At 41.4% G+C, this 24,698-nt stretch overlaps 1 protein-coding gene across 1 annotated transcript in view; it reads right to left on the bottom strand.

Annotated features, from left to right (window-relative positions):
• The window catches only part of SLC12A2 (solute carrier family 12 member 2), a 93,830-nt gene extending 69,820 nt beyond the window's left edge, over nucleotides 1-24,010 (bottom strand). The window contains exon 1 of the mRNA XM_005888414.3: nucleotides 23,137-24,010. Within this exon, the coding sequence (XP_005888476.3) occupies nucleotides 23,137-23,868 (732 nt within the window). The 5' untranslated portion in view covers nucleotides 23,869-24,010. The remainder of the gene's footprint in view (nucleotides 1-23,136) is intronic.
• Between the last annotated feature and the right edge of the window lie 688 nt (nucleotides 24,011-24,698).

Raw genomic sequence — 24,698 nt, forward strand, 5'->3', positions numbered from 1 at the left:
TTTACGTTCTAGACAGTAGGACATCACTGATGAGTTCCCCAAGCCTTGCCCCCAAAAGAGAACTGATGACTCAACTGTTCCATTATCCAAATAAAACAAGAACAAAAATGTCTGCCTTTTAACTCAATTACCTTTAAAATAGCCAGAAGTTCCTTAGATTTCACTCTAGGATATTTAATGCTCTTCCGTTATAAAATAACAGTTTAAATTATTATATAACCTGCAAGAAAATTCAATACCTATAATAATGAAGAGAGACTTTCTATTCCCATTTCTATTAAAAGAAAACTAAAGATGTGTGTACCTAACAGGCTACTTTCTCTAAGGCTAAGTACTAATGTGGGTGTCTTTAATAATTCAGAAGCAAGATGGCATCTCAAAATTTTTGCTGTGGGTGTTTATTAGAATTCAACCTCAAAGTTGACAATCTAGCAATAATTATACTACTTTCCACTAAACTATGAACTATTAAGACACAAAATAAGGTTTTTCTGCATGAATAATGTATTTTAAAACAAAGAGGAGTCCAAATAAACTTTTAACTTCCTTATCATGTTACAATAGATTTACTTTAAAAAGTGTTATTAATCTTTAAAATACAATTCAAAAGTTAAAATCAATTATGTCATTTATATTTAAATCAACAAATTTAAGTTAATGAAATTGGGTTTATAATTATATTAATTTCCAAAATAATAGGAAACCAACATAGAATACACATTTTGTTTCTATAAATACATTAGTTTCAGAGAAATAGGGACACTGTTGAGTATGGCATTTTATCTATACACACACACACACACACACACACACACACTATTATATACAAATCTTACTACCAGAAGAATTTCACATGTACAATTATGGACTATATATTATACTGACAGAAGGTACATAAATAAAATCTTTTATCTACCATTTTTAGACACACTTTTTTTTTTTTTTTTTTTTTTTGTTTTTTCATATAATGAATACAATGTCAAAAAGAAATGATTTTTTGGATAATACCATATTGAATGAGATGGACCAAATTAATTCAAATATATTTAGGGACATAATCTTTCAAAATGTAGCACTGTGAACCTGAACCTACAAAGCAGGGATTGAGACCGGGAGCAAGAATGGGGTGGGGAAGAGAGGCAAAGGAAACAATGAAGACCCAGGGAGGTAGGCCCTCAGGGACTGGAAGGGTTTCTCAATGGAACACAGAGATACTGATCAATTATGTCAGTCTGAAAAGAAAATGATTAATTCAATTGGACATACTGAATTTGAGGAGCCATGAAACAAAGAGTTCTATCAGGCTATTAAAAAATTCATGACTGGAACTTAGGAGAGGGGCCAGGGATAAAGAGCTAGTGGGGGAAGCTACCGGAAAAAAATGAAGAGAGAAACTTCGGGAGAGAAAACCTGAGTAACTGACCATTTTTCTGAGACTACAAAAAATATAAGAATGAAAAGGAACTGATTTCCATGGTCATCATTTCTCTGCAGGGAGTAGAGAAAAGCAGAATTTTTACACTATGGATACTCTCCCTTGTATATTCAAATTTCGACCTCAACTTGATCATTCTTTCTCCTCTAATCATGGTTATCTTTTTGCTATACACTGCACATCCCACCTCCAAATGCCCAGCCAAACTTGCTGAAATACTATACAGTCTATTTATCAATGCTCACCGATCTGGCTTCACCATGCTACAACACTAAAATGTTTCAAGACATTCAAAGTCTTCTCTGCTACCAAATATAATGTCTAATGTACATTTTTTAGTCTCTCTCTCAAAGGTCTTTTGAAGTAGCTCATGATACTGTTGACAAACCCCTCTTTCTTCAAACATTTTTTGAAATACCATACTCTCTCAGCCTCTTTCCCCCAGCATTTATTTATTTATTTATTTTTCTTACCCCCAGCATTTAAATGGCAGAAGTCAGTTCAACACTTGGTCTTAGACCCATCTCTTTTTTTCACCCTATTTCTTCCCTATGGTCATCTCACCAGACCTGTAGCTTTAACCACCATCCATATGTGACGAGTAATAAGTGATGGCTCCCATACATTTCCAGATCAGATGTCCCCTCTGAATTTCAGCCTGCTATGTAAATACTGATGTTGTCACTTGAACAGTTCATTATGTTTACTACTCTAGCTCTTACCATATAAGAAAAAAAGAAATTGTCAATGTATCACAAACAACAACTTTTTTCTAAATGAAAAGGAAAGGGAGGTAGTTTCTCTCTTTTGGATTAGTTTTTAATTCTTAAACGTTTTGGTGAACACAAATAACAAAAAAGGTATTTGATCAGAAAGACAGTAAGTTCTTAATAATTAACATTGTTTATAATATAAATTAATTTATTCTGCAATGCATGTCTTTAAGAATTTATAGTTTTTCAGTTTGTAATATCCAAAAGTTAACTTGTCTTTTAATTCACTGGTTTAAATTATCTTTTACATATCAGAAGTCATAGTTCATATTCTGCGTGACCTAAGAGAAAATACTACTTCAATACAAGGGGTTGGTTTAATGATGATTCCTCAGTAAAAAAAAAAATTTCTTGCCAAATTGACCTGTTGTTTCTTCCCTAACATAAGATTCCTGAGCATTTTAGAGACAAACTAGGATGAAGCCAGATTTCTTTTTACAATAATGGACAAAAACAAAGCTTTAGGAAAAAATACTTCTCCAAGGATTTTTTAATTACAGTTAAAAACGTCTCACTGGCTCTGTAACCTAGAGTGCAGTAATATCTTCTGTGTACATCCTCACCATGGGCACGCCAATGCACTTTTCATTGACAAATGCTTTAAGTACATATCACATTAAAATGTCACAGTTGTTCTCTTTCTTTGGACATGCCAGTTATTTAAGACCACAAAAATTTCATCTTAAGTGTGCAAAGTTGTATAGATGGTGTTTGTGACATCACTAGACAAGGATGTGAATACCCACGAAAGATGATCGTGCAGGGATCAGAATGATTTATGATCACATGCTTTTTCCAAAGTTGAATAAAGGGGCTTATTATTGTGTAAAGGAAAATCAAGACTGTCTAGACAGTGCAACTTCTGAATACAGTTAAAAAATACTAATAACACATTTGGGCAAAGCCTATTCCCTATCCATTTTTATACAAATTCATTCTGTTTTTACCATTAAACTGGTAAAGCCTTGGTAAAAAGTATCTCAGCTCAGCAATTGTAGATCATAGTAGGCAAAAGACAGTAAGCTACACACTTTTTTTTTTAATTTGGGAGGAGGGGAAAATGTTCGGGTTTTTATTGCTTTACTGATGTTTTAAAGAACTGAGCAAAGCTGTATCAAACTCTCTCTTGAGATCTACGGCTACTAAAATATCGTTTCCAGACAGACTTAAGGCTGCTGAAATATGGACACCCTTTGAAGAGGGAAATGTTCCAATCCCTTAAAATAACTCCTGATATTCTTTTATTTGAAGATCCTACAGTTGCAAAAAGCAGTTTCTGGCATAAACTACAACCATATCCTTCCATTCATTCATTAAACAAATATTTACTAATTGATTTTATTAAGAACCATGCTAAGGACTTTTCAGCCCTCCCAGAATTCATATTTTTATAGTAGAGACTAAAAATGAAAGGTAGGTTTTCTATCTTTTATTCAGGGCATTTTATTTTCTACTATACCAGTAAATCTCAAGCAGTCAAAGAAACGGTTGGGTGCTTCTTTTCAAGTCACAGCCTCTTTATGAAAGTTTGTTTCCTAATCTGTAAAATGGTATAATAATCCCTGCCTACGTGTACCACCTCCTTGGAGTCTCAAAACTACAAATAAAGATCAGTGTGTTACAGCCACATATACCAGTTGGGCCTTCTTAGAGCTTGACTATCAAGTCAGCTGATATGACTTGATTGTAGTCCAGCAATTTAACTTTGAATGCCATGTGAGAAATGTGAGAGTGTGACTCACAGTTAATACATTTCAAAAGGATTAGCAGAAAACTTATTCCTAGGTGGCCCCGCTTTTCAATGCCTGGCCACTTCTCAACAAGGACAAGATTACACACTCAGTTAACCCCATCAGAGTAAAGGCAGCAGTTTCCCTGGGGCTGCACATGTCTCAGCGCCCACACAATGCTGCTCTCATGGCACCTGCTGGGAAGCTCAAACCCACCATGTTACGTGGAGGACCAAAGCGCATGCCAGTGAGCATTCCTTAACTCCTCTTACAACTAGGGACCCTTCTCCTTCTGTCCTCACACTGTATCTCTGATATATATGTTGCATTAAACCTCAATCATGCTTTATGGTCTCATGAATGCAAGGGGACGACAGAGGACGAGATGGTTGGATGGCATCACCAACTCAATGGACATGGGTTTGGGTGGACTCTGGGAGTTGGTGATGGACAGGGAGGCCTAGCATGCTGCGATTCATGGGGTCGCAAAGAGTTGGACATGACTGAGCGACTGAACTGAACTGAATGCATGCTTCTATGTAAAGGTCCACTTATTTAGAGGAAAAGATAGTGTTACCTCGGCAACTAGAAAGTAGTTATTAAACTAACACACCAACTTACAGAGTTACTGTGAGGGTTGTATAAGATAGGGTATTCATTTACATAGAAACACAAAGTTAAAATTATTAAAGATGAAAATTGCAAAAAGAAGAAAAACAAGAAACAATATTAGATAGCTTTAGTTTTCCAACATGACAAAATTATATGTACTGGCTAATCACTTTCTGGCTGCCACAAAATATGGGCTAATGAATCATTTACCCTGCCAAATGAAGACTAGGGAACTATACTGCATTACAGCATTTTGAACTATGAAGTAACATTTGGATTCTAAACACAACTGATGTGACTTTTTAGACAGTAAATCAACCTTACCAAATTATCTTAAGCCACAGGGGGAAAAAAACATGAACAGGAATACAATGTTGGGGGCAGATATAAAGCTATAAAAGTTCAAATGCATTTAACAACTACTTATTTAGAAGACTGAAGAAGGAAATGGTAACCCACTCCAGTATTCTTATCTAGAGAATTCCATGGACAGGGAAGCCTGGCGGGCTACAGTCCATGGCCGTCACAAAGAGTCGGACACAACTGAGCGACTAACACTATTTAGAAGATGCTATGCATAGGGTGGTAGCTGCTCTCTATCAGAGAACAGAGAAATTTTTAAATATACAAAAATGCTTTTCCTTATTCAGGTTATCAAGTTATCTATTCATTGATGTGGCTGTGGCTGCTGCTGCTGCTAAGTCGCTTCAGTCGTGTCCGACTCTGTGCGACCCCATAGACGGCAGCCCACCAAGCTCCCCCGTCCCTGGGATTCTCTAGGCAAGACACTAGAGTGGGTTGCCATTTCCTTCTCCAATGCATGAAAGTGAAAAGTGAAAGTGAAGTCGCTCAGTCGTGTCCAACTCTTAGCGACCCCAGGGACTGCAGCCTACCAGGCTCCTCCATCCACAGGATTTTCCAGGCAAGAGTACTAGAGTGGGTTGCCATTACCTTCTCCAGTGGTTGTGGCAGACAATGCTAAAAATTTCTGTTAACTACAACCACCAAAAAGCTCAAAAGTCCAGCATGAAGGGTGATCACATATAAGTAGAACTGAAACATTAATCCATTCCAGAAGTTTCAAATTCTTCCAAATTAATATTTGTACTAAATGAAAAACAAGTAGGAAAAGCCTATTTAACAGTGCAACAATCTGCCTGAGATGTTAAATACACTGTATTTTCATCTGTTTCTGAGCAATTCTCTTATTATTTCCTATAACTACATACACACATGGAAAATATCACAGAGAAAAGGATGATTTTTTTCCCCCATGACTTTTAAAGAGTTTGACTCTGGATATGAATTGATTTGTAGGTTAGGCAATAATTTGGTTTTGTATATTTGGACTCCTATTATCTGTCTGGCTTCCTTTCATAACAGCCAGCATTTACTGAAAGCCTACTGTGTGCCAGACATTTCCCTAAACGTGTACACATCCTCTTTCCCTGAACTGGAATATCTTTGAGAGATAGATATAATCTCCACCTAACAAAGACGGAAACAGTCTTTTGATAGGTTAACTTACCCAAGCCATGCAGCTGTTAATGTGGCAATGCAGAGAATCTTCTAAACGGGAGAATTCCACATACTACAGTGAGTGAGCCAAAGTGAATTATTTTAAGCTGTCTATTTTGGGTAGGAGGACAATAGACAAATTGCCCAACTTAAGAAACTGTCCTGCTTATACTTCCCAATTCCTCAGCTATTTTCACTCTTACCTTGCTTCATCCTTCCTTCCTCTGCTTCCCAATCTAGAGAAGCTAAGGGTCTCTGATATAATCCTCGTAAAAAATGACAGAAGTAGTTCTGCACTCCATGACAGTGGAAGGGATTTTTTAAAAATCTCTTTGTGCTTTGCAGAAATTCCCCCAGGGTCTACAGTGTATATGAGACTGCTACAGACAGCTGCATGAGACCACCTATGAGAAAGAATTGCTAGTGTACAGACAGAACCCACCTGGAAGGCATGTAAAATGTTTAAATATGAAATTGTCCAAGATAGTTACATTAGTTATTTAACTTTGGAAGCTTTTTTGGATGCTGTGGTGGTAGGGTAGTTAAGACAGACCAATCAATCATTTGGTTTCTATGTTATCTAGGATATTCTTTTTCCAATTACAAACCATGTTAGCTGCTCAAGTTAGCAACCTCTTTTGATCAAATGCTCTACGTCAGGGCTTCCCTGGAGGCTCAGTGGTAAAGAATCCACCCGCCAATGCAGAAGACATGGGTTCAACCCCTGATCCAGGAAGATCCTTCTTGCCTCGGAACAGCTAAGCCTGTGCACCACAACTGTTCAGCCTGTGCTCTAGAGCTTGGGAGCCGCAACTACTGAAGCCCACTTACCCTAGAGCCCGTTCTCCATGACTACAGAAGCCACTGCAGTGAGTAGCTCGAGCACTGCTAGTACAGAGAGTAGCCCCACTCACCGCAACTAAAGAAAACCCTGCACACAGCAATAAAGACCCAAAGCAGCCAAAAATAAATAAATAAAATTACAAAATATTTTTTTAAATGCTATTTAGAAAAGGCAGAGGAACCAGAGATCAAACTGCCAACATCCACTGGATCACCGAAAAAGCAAGGGAGTTCCAGAAAAACATCTACTTTTGCTTTATTGAATGTGCCAAAACCTTTGACTGTGTAGATCACAATAAACTGTGAAAAATTCTTCAAGAGATGGGAATACCAGATCACTTGATGTGCCTCCTGAGAAATCTGCATGCAGGTCAGGAAGCAACAGTTAGAACTCGACATGGAACAACAAACTGGTTCCAAATCGGGAAACGAGTACGTCAAGGCTGTATGTTGTCACCCTGCTTATTTAACTTATATGCAGAGTTCATTATGCAAAATGCCAGGCTGGATGAAGCACAAACTGGAATCGAGATTGCCGGGAGAAATATCAATAACCTCAGATATGCAGATGACACCACCCTTATGGCAGAAGCAAAGAAGAACTAAAGAGCCTCTTGATGAAAGTGAAAGAGGAGAGTGAAAAAGTTGGCTTAAAACTCAACATTCAGAAAACTAAGATTATGGCATCTGGTCCCATCACTTCATGGCAAATAGATGGGGAAGCAATGGAAATGGTGACAGACTTCATTTTGGGGGGCTCCAAAATCACTGCAGATGGTGACTGCAGCCATGAAATTAAAAGACGCTTACTCCTTGGAAGAAAAGTTATGACCAACCTAGACAACATATTGAAAAGCAGAGATATTACTTTACCAACAAAGGTCCCTCTAGTCAAAGCTATGGTTTTTCCAGTAGTCATGTATGGATGTGAGAGTTGGACTATAAAGAAAGCTGAGTGCTGAAAAACTGATGCTTTTGAACCGTGGTGTTGGAGAAGACTCTTGAGAGTCCCTTGGACCGCAAGGAGATCCAACCTGTCAGTCCCAGAGGAAATCAGTCCTGAATATTCACTGGAAGGACTGATGCTAAAGCTGAAACTCCAATAATTTGGCCACAAGATGTGAGGAACTGACTCACTGGAAAAGACCCTGATGCTGGGAAAGACTGAAGCCGGGAGGAGAAGGGGATGACAGAGGATGAGATGGTTGAATGGCATCACTGACATGATGGACATGAGTTTGAGTAGGCCAGGGGAGTTGATGATGGACAGGGAAGCCTGGCGTGCTGAAGTCCGTGGGGTTGCAAAGAATCAGACATGACTGAGCGACTGAACTGAACTGAATTAAGGTCATTCTAGGTTCTTTCCTCCAATATATGATTTATCATTGCAACCTCTTGACCCCTGGGAATCCACCTACACATCCATGCCCTTTCTAGAAGGCTTGAAAAATAAAATTACCCACACAGAATTCTTGAAGCTTATTATTAGTGGTTTGTGTCCACATACAGTAAGATTTGACATAACTGAAGAAAAAGTAAATATTAGTCTGTTTTAGAAGTAAAGTTTCTGGGGAGGGAGAAGGGAGGGGGGTTCAGGATGGGGAACATGTGTACACCCATGGCGGATTCATGTTCACGTATGGCAAAACCAACACAACATTGTAAAGTAATTAGCCTCCAATTAAAATAAATAAATTTATTTTAAAAATAGAAGTAAAGTTTCTGTATTTTTACAATTATAGACTTCACTATTCCTAATAATTTTTCTTTAAGTTTTTTGTACATCCTCAAAATCCTATCCTTTAAAGTTAGGAAATTACTGAAAGACTTCTAACTAAAATATTTAATTAGATATAACACTACTTTGCTGCTGAAATGTTGGTTTTAAAGTATTTCCTCCTGGGGAACTTTTTGCTTGCTATTCCCTTTGTTTTTAACACACTTTGAAAATGGCTGGCTCCTTCTCAACCTTTAGGTCTTAACTCAAATGTAGCCTCCTTCCCAGATCACCCAACATACAGTTTCTTCTCAGCGGTGCCCCTTTTATTTTCTTCATAGCATATATCACACTCAGTAATTTATTTATTCAGCTCTTGTTATCTAAGCATCTACCTCTACTCCTTCAAAATAAATTAAAATGGCTTTTCCTGACATTTTTAATCAAAGACACAGAGAATGAATATTGAGCCTCTATGGGCCTTTATGAGCAATCCCTTTTTTCCAAATAACGTCCTGAAATAGTAACAAGTAAAATTTTATGTCCTGAGTCAGATCCAGGTTCAAAACCCAGCTCTGCTCCTCACTAGCTATGTGAAACTCCAGCAAGTTAACACCTCTGGCTCTCAGTTTCCACATCTGTAAAATAGAGATTGTATTACCAATCCCACAATGTTCGAGAAGATAAAGTGAGAAAACGTGACTGTACAGAACCCAAAAAACTCTCCCATACTGCTAGTGGGAATATAAAGTGGCACACAACTTTGGAAAAACAGTTTGGGCATTATCTTTGTAAGCTGAAAAAACTGCACACCTTTTCATCCAGCAAATCTACTCCTAGAAATATCCCTATAGATAAACAACACTTAAATGAAGCAGGATACATATTAAAATGTTCATGTCAGCATTGTAACAAGTGCCAAGGACCAGAAACAATCTCAAACATCCACAACTACAGAACAGTAGCATTTCATATAATGGAGGCTAATCAGGAGTACAAATGAATGAATCATAAATACACACAGAGAGCAAAAGATGCCAGAGAAAAAACCACCATAGGATTCCATGCAGAGTTTTAAAGCAGGCAAAGCTAGACTAATGGTCTCAGGAATACGTAAAGGTGACCAAAGACATTAAAAAACAAACACCAAGACCCAGACCCAAAGAAATAATCACCATTAGGTTAGGACAGTGGTTCCTTTTGGCACAGGAAGATTAGAGAGGGGTACACAGAGGGTTTCTGGGGTGTTAGCAATGGTCTATTCTTTGATTAAATTACACACAGGCTTTATGTTTTTTCTTTGCTATATTTCACAATTTTAAAAAGACCTTTAAAAGGTTAAAAAAGAAAATGTATTAATTACTTGGTACATTGTCTGACATTAAAAGTAAGTGGTTGATGAATTTTGGCTATTATTATGGACAACAAACAAGTGCTGTATTATTGCAACTGCCCATGGGTGAGTTCAAATAACTAGATGTTGAACAAATACATAAAAATAAATACTGCAAAACATTATTAATCTAGACTCCACTACAGTGCTTCTTATAATATTGACAGTTTAATATTACCTTTGGAAGAATAAACAAAAACATGACTATACGTACAAATATGGCATCTCCATGCTGAATCGTGCTGAAGGATTGTACCCTCTACATCAGCACGTCAACAGGATTCAGCGTGAAGAACCTGGCTCTGAAGTGACCCCTCTACTAGAAATGCTGTGTACTGTCTCTGGTGTTTAAAATGTCTTTAATAAATGAGCGCTTCCTCCCTGTGTTGTTTGCTTTAGTGGCAACTGATAAGCACTTTAGAGCAGGGCTAGCAAGGGTTAATATTACACTGCATAATAAGAGAACTGAAACAAAACTTCTGGGCCCAGCTTTATTAAGGCAAATTAAATCACTGTTAATGACAGAAAGAGGAGTGGGAAATCTTCATTTCAGGGTACAGTTAGTGTAAGATAATTCACTACTTTCTTTAAAAGCAGCTTACTATGGATTTAAACAAATTATACTTCAAGAAAGTTAAAATTCACAAAAAAATACTATTTAAATTGGAAAAACAAACTTTTGAACTAAGGCATTCATAAAGATACTTTAGATAAAAATTTCTCATGTACTTCAGTAGCATCTACTTAATACTAAAGTAAGCTAAAGTGTTAAAATATTATGAAGCAAAGCCAAATCAGTATCTACAAATGAATGCATACATATGCAAATACAGATGTGAAAGTGGCTGGGCTTATTCTAAGCATTTTTTCATCAAGCACTAGCCAATTATATCATCCCAAAGCTACCAACATTTCCTATCCGTGCTGTCGGTGATTGGTGTATTCAGTGTAATGCCCCCCATACAGACTATGCTCTCAAAACAAAGTATTGTTTTACAGGAATCCAATCTGCTCTGGCTAACAATGGTCTATTAATATCCAGCGGCATTAATGCAGAGCTCAAAACTCAAGTGCCACAGATAAAAGTGGATGCTGTGACCATGTGACTTTACAATGAACCAAGTCAGAACTGCTGATTACAGTCAAAGAATTCAGTCCTCTACCTAGCCCATCTTGTTCAAGACTGAGTTACAACAAAATGCATTAAGAATACTTTAATTTATATATCATTTCAAATTCCATACAACCTGCTAATGTCAACAAACTATAGCTTAAAAGAACATTTTAATTCAAGGTACCAGAAAACTTATTAAGTGATACTGGAAGATATAACTATCATTTACATTTTAAATTGTTTTATTTTTAAAATAAGAAGAACCAGAAGTTGTCAAGGATATAAACATGCAACTTAGTGACTTCCTAAATATGTAGTATTAGAAAAGCAATAAACATGGAGAAACACGTGATAACAAAACTTCACCTGGTGCACAGTGTGCACTTAGTAGTTCACATGTTTCCTACGTGAATATATGCTATTTCTCACTATGAATTAATGTCTTTCCCATTTTCTACAGAAGAAAACTGAGGACCTGAGGTGGCAGGTACTCTTTCTAAAGATCATCCAAGTATTAAGTGGAAAGGGCAAGACTTAAACCCCTGACTGACAGTCAACTAACTACGTACGGAAAAAAAAAACTGGGAGAAATTGAAAACAAGATGAGATGACAGAAAGAGAAGAGGAACTAAAGAGCATCTTGATGAAGGTGAAAGGGCAGAGTGAAAAAGCTGGCTTAAGACTCAACGTTCAAAAAACTAAGATCATGGCATCCGGTCCCATCATTTCATGGCAAACAGATCGGGGAAAAAATGGAAACAGTGACAAGCTTTACTTCCTTGGACTCCTAAGTCACTGCAGATGGTGACTGTAGCCATGGAATTAAAAGATGCTTGCTCCTTGGAAGAAAAGCCATGACAAACCTAGATAGCGTATTAAAAAGCAGAGACATCACTTTGCCTACAAAGGTCCGTACAGTCAAAGCTACGGTTTTTCCAGTAGTCATGTACGGATGTGAGAGTTGGAACCATAAAGAAGGCTGAGCACTGACGAACCGATGCTTTTGAATTGTGGTGCTGGAAAAGATTCTTCAGAGTCCCTTGGACAGCAAGGATATCAAACCAGTCAATCCTAAAGGAAATCAATCCTGAATATTCATTGGCAGGACTGATGCTGAAGCTCCAGTACTTTGGCCACCTGATGCGAAGGGCTGACTCACTGGAAGACCCTGATGCTAGAAAAGATTGAGGGCAGGAGGAAAAGGGGCAACAGAGAATGAAATGGTTGGATGGCATCACCAACTCAATGCACATGACTTTGAGCAAGTTCCAGGAGATGAAGGACAGGGAAGCCTGGAGTGCTGCAATCTATGGGGTCACAAAGAGAAGGACACAACTAAGCAACTGAAAAACAACAATACACCTAAGAGTTAAATCCAGACCTTTGATAGTTAGATTCCTATATTAGGATGTTTCAAAATTGACACTCAGCATATCAATAAAAAAAAAAAAAAATACCCACAACAATGTACTACTGTCATAATGATAACCAAAATCTGTCTAAGACATATTCTTTGGGAGGGAGGAGTAATTTTTTTCCAGGTAAGTCTTTTAAAATTTGGGAATCATTGGTCCAAACAAAAGGAAAGGAAGACAGAAAGTTAGTTTCAAAGAGATGCAGCCTCACCAAGTGTTAGTTAAGTGCTTAGGAAAACCACAACCTTGCAAAATATAACTGCTACTCCAAGACCTGAAAACCCACCTCCTCCAAAGACAGACTGGAAGACCAAATGCAGACAGGTGAGTTAAGAGTGCTTTGAAAATGTAACACTTTATACGATATTAACAGATTCTTCACAGACTTTCCAATATTAAAGATGAGGAAAGAGATAAAGTCCACTGACTCAACAAATATTTCATTGAGGGCCTGATATGTTTAGACAACTTTATTTAAGGAAGAATATCATGCAAAATTAGGGGGGAAAAGTGACTGTTTTAACAATTTTAAACTAGCGGTGACTATTTAAACGGAAGCACAGGCTAATAGGTTCTCTGTGATGAGGGAAACGCTCTGTATCTTCACTGTCCAGTATGGTGGCCACCAGCCAACATGTGGGTACCGAGCACTCAAAATATGGCTCAAGTACACGTATTTTTAACTTTAGTTTAAACTCAGTTTAACAGCCAAATGTGACTAGTGGTTATAGTATTGAAACGTGAAAGCCCAGATCATAAAAATTACATCCCACTTTTGAGAGATACAGATAAGAAAGGCAGAAGAAATGGGGCGGGGGGGGGGAAACTTACTGAGTCCTTTTACAAGAAACTTTCTTAAAATTTTTTGAAAAGAATTTTCTGTCGGGAAAAGATCTATCCACACTGTGAAACTGAGGAGTCCAAACCTTTTCTACTTTATTTTCAATGAACTAAAAACAACTGCCACCAAATAGCAAGAAACAATCCACCAAATAGCAAGAACTTGTATAGGATTAAACTGTGGGACAGTGGAATTAACGGGGAGTTAAAATGGCTGTTGCAAGTTCCAGCCTCGTCTCTGCCAGTTATGGGTCTTATGATTTTGGACAGGTAGGTCACTTAGCTCTTTCATGTGCCAACTGGGGCCACACGGCTGTCACATGTCCTTTAGAAATTCTAGATGACGATATAAGGAACATTAAAAGTTTAAGATTCTTCTGCAACATTAATTTATAAAAAAAAACAGTTCTATTATTCAACATTTATTGACAGGATCTGCTATGTAGTAGGGACATAATGATAAACAGCCATAGACGTAAGTCTGCTTCTCATGGAGCTTGAAGTCAACTCAAGTTGACTCAAATAACCATCTTAACACACACACACTCCCTCTAATTGAAATAAGTGCTCCAAGAGAAAAGAGATTTGTCCTAGACTGGAGGTTAAAGGCTTCCTCTCCCAGGAAATAAGGACTGAAGTGAAACTTTAAGACTGAAAAGTTTTATCAGTGTGGCGTGAGGGAGAAAGGAGGAAGATTTCCTGGATCGTATTACATACTACAAAGGCCCAATGGCCAAAGAAAATACTGTGCTGTTAAGAACAGAAACATTTAAGAGGATGTAGCCCAGAGCTAGACAATGCAGGGCTAGTTTTAAGCCAAGGAATAACATGGTCAATTTTGTTTTAAAAGGATCAGTCTGGGCACAGTAATGATACGGCACAGTGAATAAGAGGAAACCATAAAAGCTTGCTGGAGAGGGACATGCTGCAGTTGTCTAGGATGGCAGCAGCGAGGATGAAAATCATATTTAGAAAATAGAGATGATGCAAAGAACTTGGTGATGACCTGGATATACAGAGAGAAGGGAAAGTGTCAGAGATGACTCAGTCTTCTCACTTGGGCAATGTGATGAATGGTAGTACCATTCAGAAACACAGGACACACTGGAAGAGGGCCTGGGCAGTTTCGTTTTGGGGGGCAGAGGGAGAGAAATAAGTTTATGAGTGTGGGGTGTCTTTAGACATGAAGCAAAAATGTCTAGCAGGCACTGGATGCCCAGGACTCAGAAAGCGCGTATTAATTAGTAAGAGACAAAATCCAGGGAGTAAATAGCCTTCAGGTGATACTAAAAGGTGATATACAGAGACAAGATGACAAAGGAAGAAAGCAAGCCAGAAGCAAGCCTAGAGGAGGGCCAGTTTAGAGACAAAGGAGACTGCAGAAGACTCTGGATTGAAAAAGCCAGAGAGGGAGAAGGAAAATTAAGAGAGTGGTGTTATAGAAGCCAAGGAAGTGTCAAGAAGACTTCAAAAGAATATCAAATGCTGCTGGAAGGCTGAATGCTACTGAGAAAAAAGGTTTGCTGGAATTAGTGATTGAGGATGAAGGAGGTTACCCGTGACTTTTAACAAAAACTATTTAGGTGAAATGATGGGGTAAAAGTCATGGTACAGCAGATGGCCAGGATCCTCATAGTTCCTTTAAGTCTCGCTCTAATGGAGCATAGTCAAGCCTGTCTTCCAAGCCACCTACCTGCAATACAGCTCCGAAATGACTCACACACTAAACTGTTAGAAACTACGTCACTGAAGGAACCAAGTCACACCGACCCAACAAAGAACCACCCAGAGGTTTCTAGTATGCTTACTCTAGATAAATAGCTAGTTTGTCAGTGTTCAGGAACTGCATAGCGAAAATTTCAGACAGAGAAATTTCTGAGTCCAAGGGTACTATGACTACACCAGCCACAACCAGCTTCTACAGAGATGAGATTCCACCAGCGGTATTTGCTTTTCAGACTTCCCTCTTCTTCTAATCAGAAGTCCCCAAGCTCTTCTGTGGGCTTTAAGTTTTTCATAACAGCTTTGTGCTAAGTTGCTTCAATCATGTCTGACTCTGTGCGACCGTATGGACTATAGCCCGCCAGGCTCCTCTGTCCATGGATTTTGTAATTTCCTCTGTCCATCCCCTTCTCCAGAGGATCTCCCTGACCCGGGGATCAAACCCATGTCTCATGTCTCCTGCCCTGGCAGGCAGGTTCTTTACCATAATAGCTTTGTTGTTGTTGTTCAGTCGCTCAGTTGTGTCTGACTCTTTGCCACCCCACGGACAGCAGTACCCCAGGCTTCGCTGTCCTTCACCATCTCCTGAAACTTGCTCAAACTCATGTCCATTGAGTCAGTGATGCCATCCAACCATTTCATCCTCTGTCGGTTGTCCCCTTCTCCTCCTGCCTTCAATCTTTCCCAGCATCAGCCTCTTTTCTAATGAGTCAGCTCTTTGCATCAGGTGGCCAAAGTACTGGAGCTTCAGCATCAGTCCTTCCAATGAATATTCAAGACTGATTTCCTTTAGGATTGACTGGTTTGATCTCCTTGCAGTTCAAGGGACTCTCGAGAGCCTTCTCCAACACCAAGGGTCAAAAAGAATAAATTCTTTGGGTTCACCCTTCTTTATGGTCCAACTCTCACATCCATACACGTCTACTGGAAAAACCATAGCTTTGACTATACGGATCTTTCTTAATAGCTTTAGGAAAGCACTATTACAGGTTCTAGTGAAAAATGGAAGAATAATAAAGCCAATGGCAGATGATAAATTTAATATTTAATGGGAAACCATTGATATGTTTTTAACTTCGGAAGTTAAGTAGATTTCCTTGTCCATCCCTCACTCCTTCACTTTGTGGAGTCAACTCACTAGTTCCCCACTCCCTTATCCTCTTTGAAAAACTACCAGTTCTCATAAAAACACATTTTTATGCTAGAAATTAAAACCCATTTTCTTAGGTTCTATTACTTCACAAACAAGTAGCTGCAATTTTACAACTATTTGCCCCATTACAGAACTAACTTGTAGGATGAACCCCAATTCTTGAGTCCACTTACCAAACTTGCTCCTCCCAGTCTCTCACCTCTTCATAAACATTGATTCTATTCTCAACAAGGGAAAACTCCTCAAACAGTTGCTAATCTCAAGAATTTCACCTTTTAAATGTAATCAGCATGTAAACACCTGTCATCATATCAAACACTATCACCTTCATAAGTCATCATCATCATAACACTGCTACCTGGTTTCCCAGCTTCCACTCTAAGTGCTGATGGGATACTCCCCACACAGCAATGACAGTGATGTTTTACAACTGTAAGTCAGATCATGTCAAGTCTGCGCTCAGAGCTTCCCATGACTCCCTGCATCACTCAGGGTAAAATTCTACGTCTTCATCCTGATCTACCAGGTTTCACACTGTTGCTCTTCACTACTGTCCCAGCCTCCCCTATCACTCTCCTACTAGTCACCCCAGTCTTGTCGGTCCCCTTGTTTCTCAGTCACGTCAAGCACACCCCAGGCACACTCCTATCTCAAGGTCCTGATGTTTGCAGTCCTCTGCTGATTCTTCTCCCAAGGTACTTGCATGAGCTGATCTTTAGCTCCTGTCTAGTGACTGCTCGTGGAGAAGGCAATGGCAACCCACTCCAGTACTCTTGCCTGGAAAATCCCATGGACAGAGGAGCCTGGTAGGCTGCAGTTCACGGGGTCACTAAGAGTTGGACACGACTGAGCAACTTTACTTTCACTTTTCACTTTCATGCATTGGAGAAGGAAATGGCAACCCACTCCAGTGTCCCTGGAGAATCCTAGGGACGGGGGAGCCTGGTAGGCTGCTGTCTTTAGGGTCGCACAGAGTCAGACACGACTGAAGCCACTTAGCAGCAGCAGCAGTGACTGCTCGAGTCAGAGCGGGCTTCTCTAACTCGCCTAAAACAGCACCACCCCAGCCATTAGCATCTATCTACCTTTCATTTTCTTCACAGCAGTTATATCGGACTTACTGGCTTACTTCTCCTACCACTGAGATAAAAGCTCTACAATTCTTTTGTGCTCACTGCTGTATCCTCAGCACTCAGAACAGGGCTATTACTGGTGCTCAATCAAGACTTTTTGAATAACTAAAAAATTCATATTCATTTCACTTCAGCATGGAGCCAATCTGATTAGTGTCACAGGCTTTACAAACACATATGAAACATGTAATAAAAAAATTAGTGAAAATGAACACACTCAATACATAAGAACCAAGAAACTCTCTTTTGGTCCTTTAAACTCTGGTCTAACAAGATCGGGAATGTAAGTGTGAACATAAACACATGAAGACATTGATTACAAAAGCAGTACACAGATTTTTTGCCACATTTTAAACCTCAAATTTATCTTTCCTTCTTCCCAGGTAGTCAGTTGGTGTATACTTGGAGAATGTGTACAGTCTTATGGGCAAACCAGACTTCAGCTCTGGTGGCTCTGGTTTAGAGGGTGGTAAAAGTCCACCCTAAAGGTGTTCACTGGAAGGACTGATGCAGAAGCTGAAACTCCAATACTTTGGCCACCTTATGCGAAGAGCTGACTCACTGGAAAACACCCTGATGCTGGGAGGGATTGGGGGCAGGAGGAGAAGGGGACGACAGAGGATGAGATGGCTGGATGGTATCACCGACTCAATGGACACGAGTTTGAGTTAACTCTGGGAGTTGGTGATAGACAGGGAGGCCTGGCGTGCTGCAATTCACGGGGTTGCAAAGAGTCGGACACGACTGAGCAACTGAACTGAACTGAACTGAAAAGTCGCTCAGCTGAATTCTCCAGGCCAGAATACTGGAGTGGGTAGCCTTTCCCTTCTTCAGGGTATCTTCCCAACCCAGGGATCTAACCCAGGTCTCCCGCACTGCAGGCGGATTCTTTACCAGCTGAGCCACAAGGGAAGCCCTTAGAGGGTGGGGGCCCCGGCAAAATCGTGAAACAGTCCAAGTTTGTGCCACACACAAATATTTCTGATGAAGGTCCCACCTTTACTCAACCTGGACCTACTCTACTCCCTATCCCCAGGGATTTGACGCATTCTTCTTCTTCCTGGGTGATCTTCCAAAACTCAAGCTCTGTACTGATATGATTAGCAGTGTGTGGAATTTCTTGTCCAAGACTCAACACAATCCACTTAGAGTGGTAGCTATACTTGTTTAAAGTCCTTGTTAAGTGGGAGGAACCGATCACCCTGATATACTCAACAAACAAATCTTTATTAACTACCTATTCTCTGTCCAGAGATGAATGAGATACCAGCTCAGGTCCTAGTGAAAGAGACAATCACGTTAGTTAATAATTCCTCCTCTCTTCTTTCAGTTATGTAACCATTCCACTCTCAGGTCAAGATAGAAGAGTGATGTTGGCAATCCCCAACATGTCCCCCTCAACATCCCTGCCATCTCAGAGCAGGCCCAGGGAATACAGAGAAAGAAGAAACAATGATAAACAGGAGCTATGTCCTGGCAACAGTAAAAAAAAAAAAAAAAAACCTGGGTGTGAATTTCATCTGTACCACTTTCTATGACAGTGGTATTAAGGAATTTCTTCAGGTTCTATGAGCCCATTTTATCATAAGTAAAATGTGTCTAAGACTTATTTCTTAGGAATTAAATAAAAAAACCAACATGCTTAGTGAAACATGAGACATTTTTCCACATCTGATGTTTTCTATCATACATGTTGAAATTGTCTATCAAATACTTATTTATTTATCATCTGCTTTTTAACTGCTTCTTGTAGGGGCAGAAATCACTACGTCAGTTTTATTCTTTAAAAAAAAAAATCAATTATTGGCAGCTTTGAAGACTTTCTGTCCTCTTTAAAATTATTTTCTCTCAGTTTCCCTGACACTGATCTTCTGGCTATTTCTCACCAGCCTAAGAGCTCCTTCTTTATTTCCTTTGCCAGTGTACCCACAATCTGCAGTAGACCTCTAGGCATTCCCCAAGTCAAAGCCCAGACCATGTTTCGTTCTTTTATCTACCCACTTTCCCAAGTAACTTCATGCGTGACTTTCGACCATCAATACATATACACATACATATGTATATACACATACATACATGTATTTCATATACATATTTCTGCCCCTTCTCCCTCAAAATGATTCTTGGACTAAGACGTCTTACAAGCTACTCAAAAAGCATTCTCTCTTTCCTCCCCAAATCAATGTTCTTTCTCCAGTCTTTCCCATCTTAAGCAAAGTACCACGTATTCAGCTGCTCAGGTCCAAAATCTAGGAGTCAGCTTCTCTTTCATGCCCATATCCAATCCACGTACATCGCACTCATTCTGCCCCCAACCCTTGTCGTGTATAATGAGACCACAGCAAAAGCTGCTTCTGTTCTCCCCGCTGCCAATCCCTTCTTCATCCGGCAATCAAAAGATGTTAAAACAGTTCACGTTGCTACGTCATACGAAATCAATCACTTTTCACAACCTTTATAAATAAATCTTATATTGGCTTCCTTGTAGTTCTTTGAACACGCCACTCTCAGTATCTTCACAGATTTTGCTCCTTTGACCCGGCATGTTGTTCTGCTCTATCATCAGCTTAGCCTTTAAGTTTCAGCTTCAGTGTCACACTTTGTGAAAAAGGCCTCCCCAAACTTAACTAAAATTAGGACCTATTATATCTTCATCAACATTTTATACTCCTCTTTCACAGCACCGGCAGGGGTGGGATTTAATTACATTATTTGTTTGGTTAATGTATGCCTACTCGAGTATGACAGAAGTGAAGTGAAGTGAAGTTGCTCAGTCGTGTCCGACTCTTTGTGACCCCATGGACTATAGCCTACTGGGGTCCTCCATCCTTGGGATGTTCCAGGCAAGAGTACTGGAGTGGGGTGCCATTTAGTCAGTCTCTATTTTGCTAATCACTGCATCGTTCCCTAGTGCCACAGTCATGTGATCTACACCTAAGAAACTCTTCTCCCTAATAAATATTTGCTAAATGGGGGACTCATGAGTCCTGGCCCTAGAATGGCTGTGTAATACAGCAAGACGCACCTTGATTATTTAACTATTCCTCCTCAGCTGGATTTTTAGGCAAAATGCTTTAAAAGGTTACAGCGCTAGGCAAAGAAAGGAACTCAAGTAACGGAAGACAGTGTAGTCCTCTCCACCAACAAGTTCCTGGAGTGCTTTTCTTTTACTTTTTATTCTTCCATAGTTCCCAGCACAGACTTAGATCCATGGTAGATAATGAAGAACCCAGTGACCTGACCAGACTCCAGTCAATCAAGAGCTAGGATTAAATGCTATAGAATTCTGAGCACTGTGATTTCATCTAAGGCTACAAGCAGTAGAAAAGATTTTAATGAGTAAAAGTCAATCTAAAAAGTGAAGAACAACATTTGGGAATCTTGCCAACCTGTACTATCAGCCTCACCCTGCCCTCCTTCAATAGCGGTTTATCTATGGCCAGATTGGTACTCCTTAACACGACACGTCTCTTTAATCTGTTTGCTAATTTCTAAACAAAACTATCTTCAAGATGAGGTTCTGTACTTACTTAACCTAATAAACCTTTTCACTGCCCATAAAGGACCTGAATAGTAAAAGGTAAAAAACTACAAAGAACTTATTATACCACATGCTGCACAAATGAAACTCTGAACGTAACATCTTAGTTACCACAATTCATTGAAAATTGTAGAGATTAAACGAATCTTAAAAGTGAAATCCTAAAGCTTAACTATGTACTTTAAATTTTTTTTTTTTTTTTTTTGGCTGCAGCACACAACATATGAGATCTTAGGTCCGTGACCAGGGATTGAAGTCCTGCCCCCTGCATTGGAAGTCCAGAGTCCTAATCACCAGACCACCAGGGAAGTTCCTAACTATTTACTTTATGAAGGGCCAATATAAGACTGAAATAGTGACTGCACTAGCCATTATTTTGCTGGTACTGAACAAGGGCCTTTGTGTACATTTTTTTCTCTAATCTTCAAAATAACTCTGAAAGATGAGGAAGCTGAGGTTGATAGCCTAGGTGACTTCTTCAACTACTGCACCTCTAAACAACGCAGGTGTTCTTGCTCACACATTGTAAGCCGACCAGAAACACCAAACAAAACCCTGAAATTCTGGGACAACTAGAAGTGATTTCCTATTTAGAGAATTTAATTTAAAATAACAAAAACTTTCCCAGGAAGCATACAAGATCAAGGTATATAATAATATCCTTCCATAAAAAAAGCCTTTAAGACTTATGCATAAATATAGACTGTTTTACTACTCAACTAAGGGCTTTGATGAAATAAATCTGAAAATATCTATATAGTATTTTCAATAATAAAAATGCTCTAACAAAAGGGGAATTACCAGCTACATAAACCAGCTACATAATCTACTTTATAAGGACTATATAAGGAATTTTGAAAAAAAAGAATAGATTTAAGAGAAACAACAGAAATATGAATAAAATTTTTTTAAAAAATGTTTTCTTCTGAAATGACAAAATACCATAACGGAATGAAAGGAATAGTATTACCCAAAGTTAAATGATGCCAGGCTTTTAAACAATCGATACACTATAAGGGTTGGGACCTCAGTAATTATCTCAATGAATATGTCACATTTTCAAACACTGGGACAGGTGTGTATAAAATGACTGTATGACATCAAATAATCATATCCAAAAGAAATTACACACTTTCTGTATTTCTATTTCAACTTTTTGACACTATGATCACATCAATCTACATGGTACTACTAACTCAGCATTCACAAATTCCATCAATGTAGTCATTATACACTTGTAAAGGCAGACCTCAAGTAATCCAAGTTATAAAAAAAGTTAATTATTAATCAAATCTCAAAAGCATCAATGTTATCTCAAAAGAACGATTTTGTACCCTGAAGAAATAAAAAGTCTTATGGGGTCATAAAAAATAGAATTACAAAAATCAATAGTTTATAGGGATGGCTTTCCGTTCACGAAGTGTAACTACTTACGCAAGACCCCAAAAGGTCTTTTCTAGATAGACATCCTCCCCAAGTCTCCTGTTTTTCTCTCCCTCTCCCTCTTTTATACTCTGCCCACTCCACCCCCTTTTTGATGTGACCCTCTTCCAAAAGCTTTGCATTATAAAAGGTGGATTTATGCTATTATCAAGAACAGCTTGTCCCAAGATTTAAGATTTCTATGATCTTTGCACATTCAAGATTGCAGGAACAGAGCTTTAATAATTCATAGACCACAAACACACGCTGCTAAGGCTTTCCCTTCAAACACTAACGTTCCCACTCTTGGGAGCTCTAATGGGTATACAGAAGGCATACAATACAACCTTTAAAAAAAGACACGGATGGCAGGTTCTCTCCACTCTCTCCTGAGAAATGTCCTCAACTAAACCTCCCTCACATTCCCTTGTCCGGACCTAAAAGCACAACTGTCATTCAGAGGGATGGTAATTGTTAAGCGTGGGTAAGGAGAAAAAAAAAGCATAACTAGATACACAACTGGATGGGGAGATTGTTAAAAGCAGCCTCTCCTGTATCACGTAACTAGCCTAACCCGCTGCAAACTTTCAAGATATTAAGTTACATTCCTATGCAATTCCACCCTTGACAGCTGAATCCAGAGATGCCAGCGAGTCGTGCACGTCCATTCCCGTCGCCTTACCCGTGGAGAGCCGGCGGCTGTGTCCCGCGGTCAGCGCGAACCAGAGGCTGGGGAGGAGGGGAGGGCTGCAGGGAGAGGGCCAGGAGAGCTCACCTTTTCCAACTCATCGTGTAGTTCCGCCAGGCTGGGCCGGAGCAGCTTCTCGCCTAGCTGCGCTGCCGTGTGCCGATAGTGGTCGATCCTGGGCACGGCGTCCATAGTGTTGTGGCCGAAGGTGCGCAGGTAGTAGGTGTTGGTGTGGGTGTCATAGTAGTAGTGCTGGTGGTGCCCACTGCCGCCGCCGCCGCCGCCCGAGTGCAGGCTGCTCCCCTCGCTCAGCACCGTGTCCCCGCCGTTCTGGAAGCTCACGTTGGGCCCGTCGCCTCCGATCCCTGCCGCATCCGACACGCTCTCGTCCGCCGACGAAGAGGCAGCCGGGTCCACGAAGTTCACGCGGAAGCGGCCCTTGGCTTCCTCGCTGGCCTTAGCCTGCCCGCTTTCGACGCTGGCTTTCCCATCCGCGGGGGTCTCCTTGCCTCCCGCCCCAGCGCTAGCCGCCGCCGCCGCCGCCCGCCCGGCATTCTCGGAAACCAGATCCACCTGGAAGCGGCTCTGACTCGGGGTGGGCCCCAGGGGTCTGCCCAGTCCGTCGCCGGCCGCCGCGGCGCCCTCCCCGCGGACCCCACCGCCGCCACGGCTCACAGCCGCAGCATCCTCCGGCACTGAGGGCACGGCTGTGCCGGGCAGGTCCATCCCGGCGGCGGCCAGCGGGGCGACTGGAGGCGTCTCCCCAACCCCGGCCAGCCTCGGGGCGCCGGAGGAGGGCGCCGTGGGCCCCGGCTCCATCGCCGCCCGACCCCCGGCGGACCCGGAGAACCTGGCGGACTTCGCGGGCTGCACGCCCTCCGCGCCCCCGGCCGGCGGTGGTAGCGGCCGCAACGCCAGGTGGGGGAGTCGCACTCCCAGCCGCGCGCTCGCCGCCGCTAGCCCGAGCCGGCACGAATGCCTCCGGCGGCCGAGTCTGCGCGCGAGTGTGGCGGGCGCGGGGCGGGCCCCGCTGTTTAAAGCCTCGGCGGGGCCGCGGCGGTGGCGGCTCCGGCTGCAGCACGCGGGAGGCGGGGCCCCCGGCTCCTCCGCCCCTCAGCCCGCCCACCCGCGGACCGGCAGAGGCGCGCGGCAGAGGCTCCCTCGGTTCCCGGCGGGTCCCGGCTTCTGCGCGGCTCCACGCAGGAATCGCGTCCGGCCAGTCCGAGCCGGGCCTCCAGCAGCACGAGCAGCGCGATCGGGGAGCGGCCGCCCGCCGTCGTCGCCGGGAAGATCTCTGCGCGGCTACCTCCTCTTCCGTCGCCCTCCTCCCACCCCTCCACCTCCTTCCCCCGCCCCACTCTGCGGTGGAGAGGAGCTGGCCCCCGGCCTCCTCCCTTTCTCCCCGCCCCTGGGGCCGCGCGTCAGTGGGCCGGCACCCAGGCCACGGCGGACCAGCTGCGGACGGCGCCCAGCCCGAGCCGCCTGGAGAAGGGGCGCGCGGGCCCTGCCTCGGCGCACGCCGATCGCTGATGCTCAGGCGCCAGCTGCCACCACGGCGGCGGCTCCGGGGGCTGTTGCCCGCTCGCCTTTTTTTTTTTTTTTTGGTTCTGAGCTCGCAGTACGGGGCTCCGAAGGCGAGATCTCGCGAG

Source organism: Bos mutus, chromosome 7 (genome assembly GCF_027580195.1).
Source record: "Bos mutus isolate GX-2022 chromosome 7, NWIPB_WYAK_1.1, whole genome shotgun sequence".
In the NCBI taxonomy this organism is placed as follows: Eukaryota; Metazoa; Chordata; class Mammalia; order Artiodactyla; family Bovidae; genus Bos; species Bos mutus.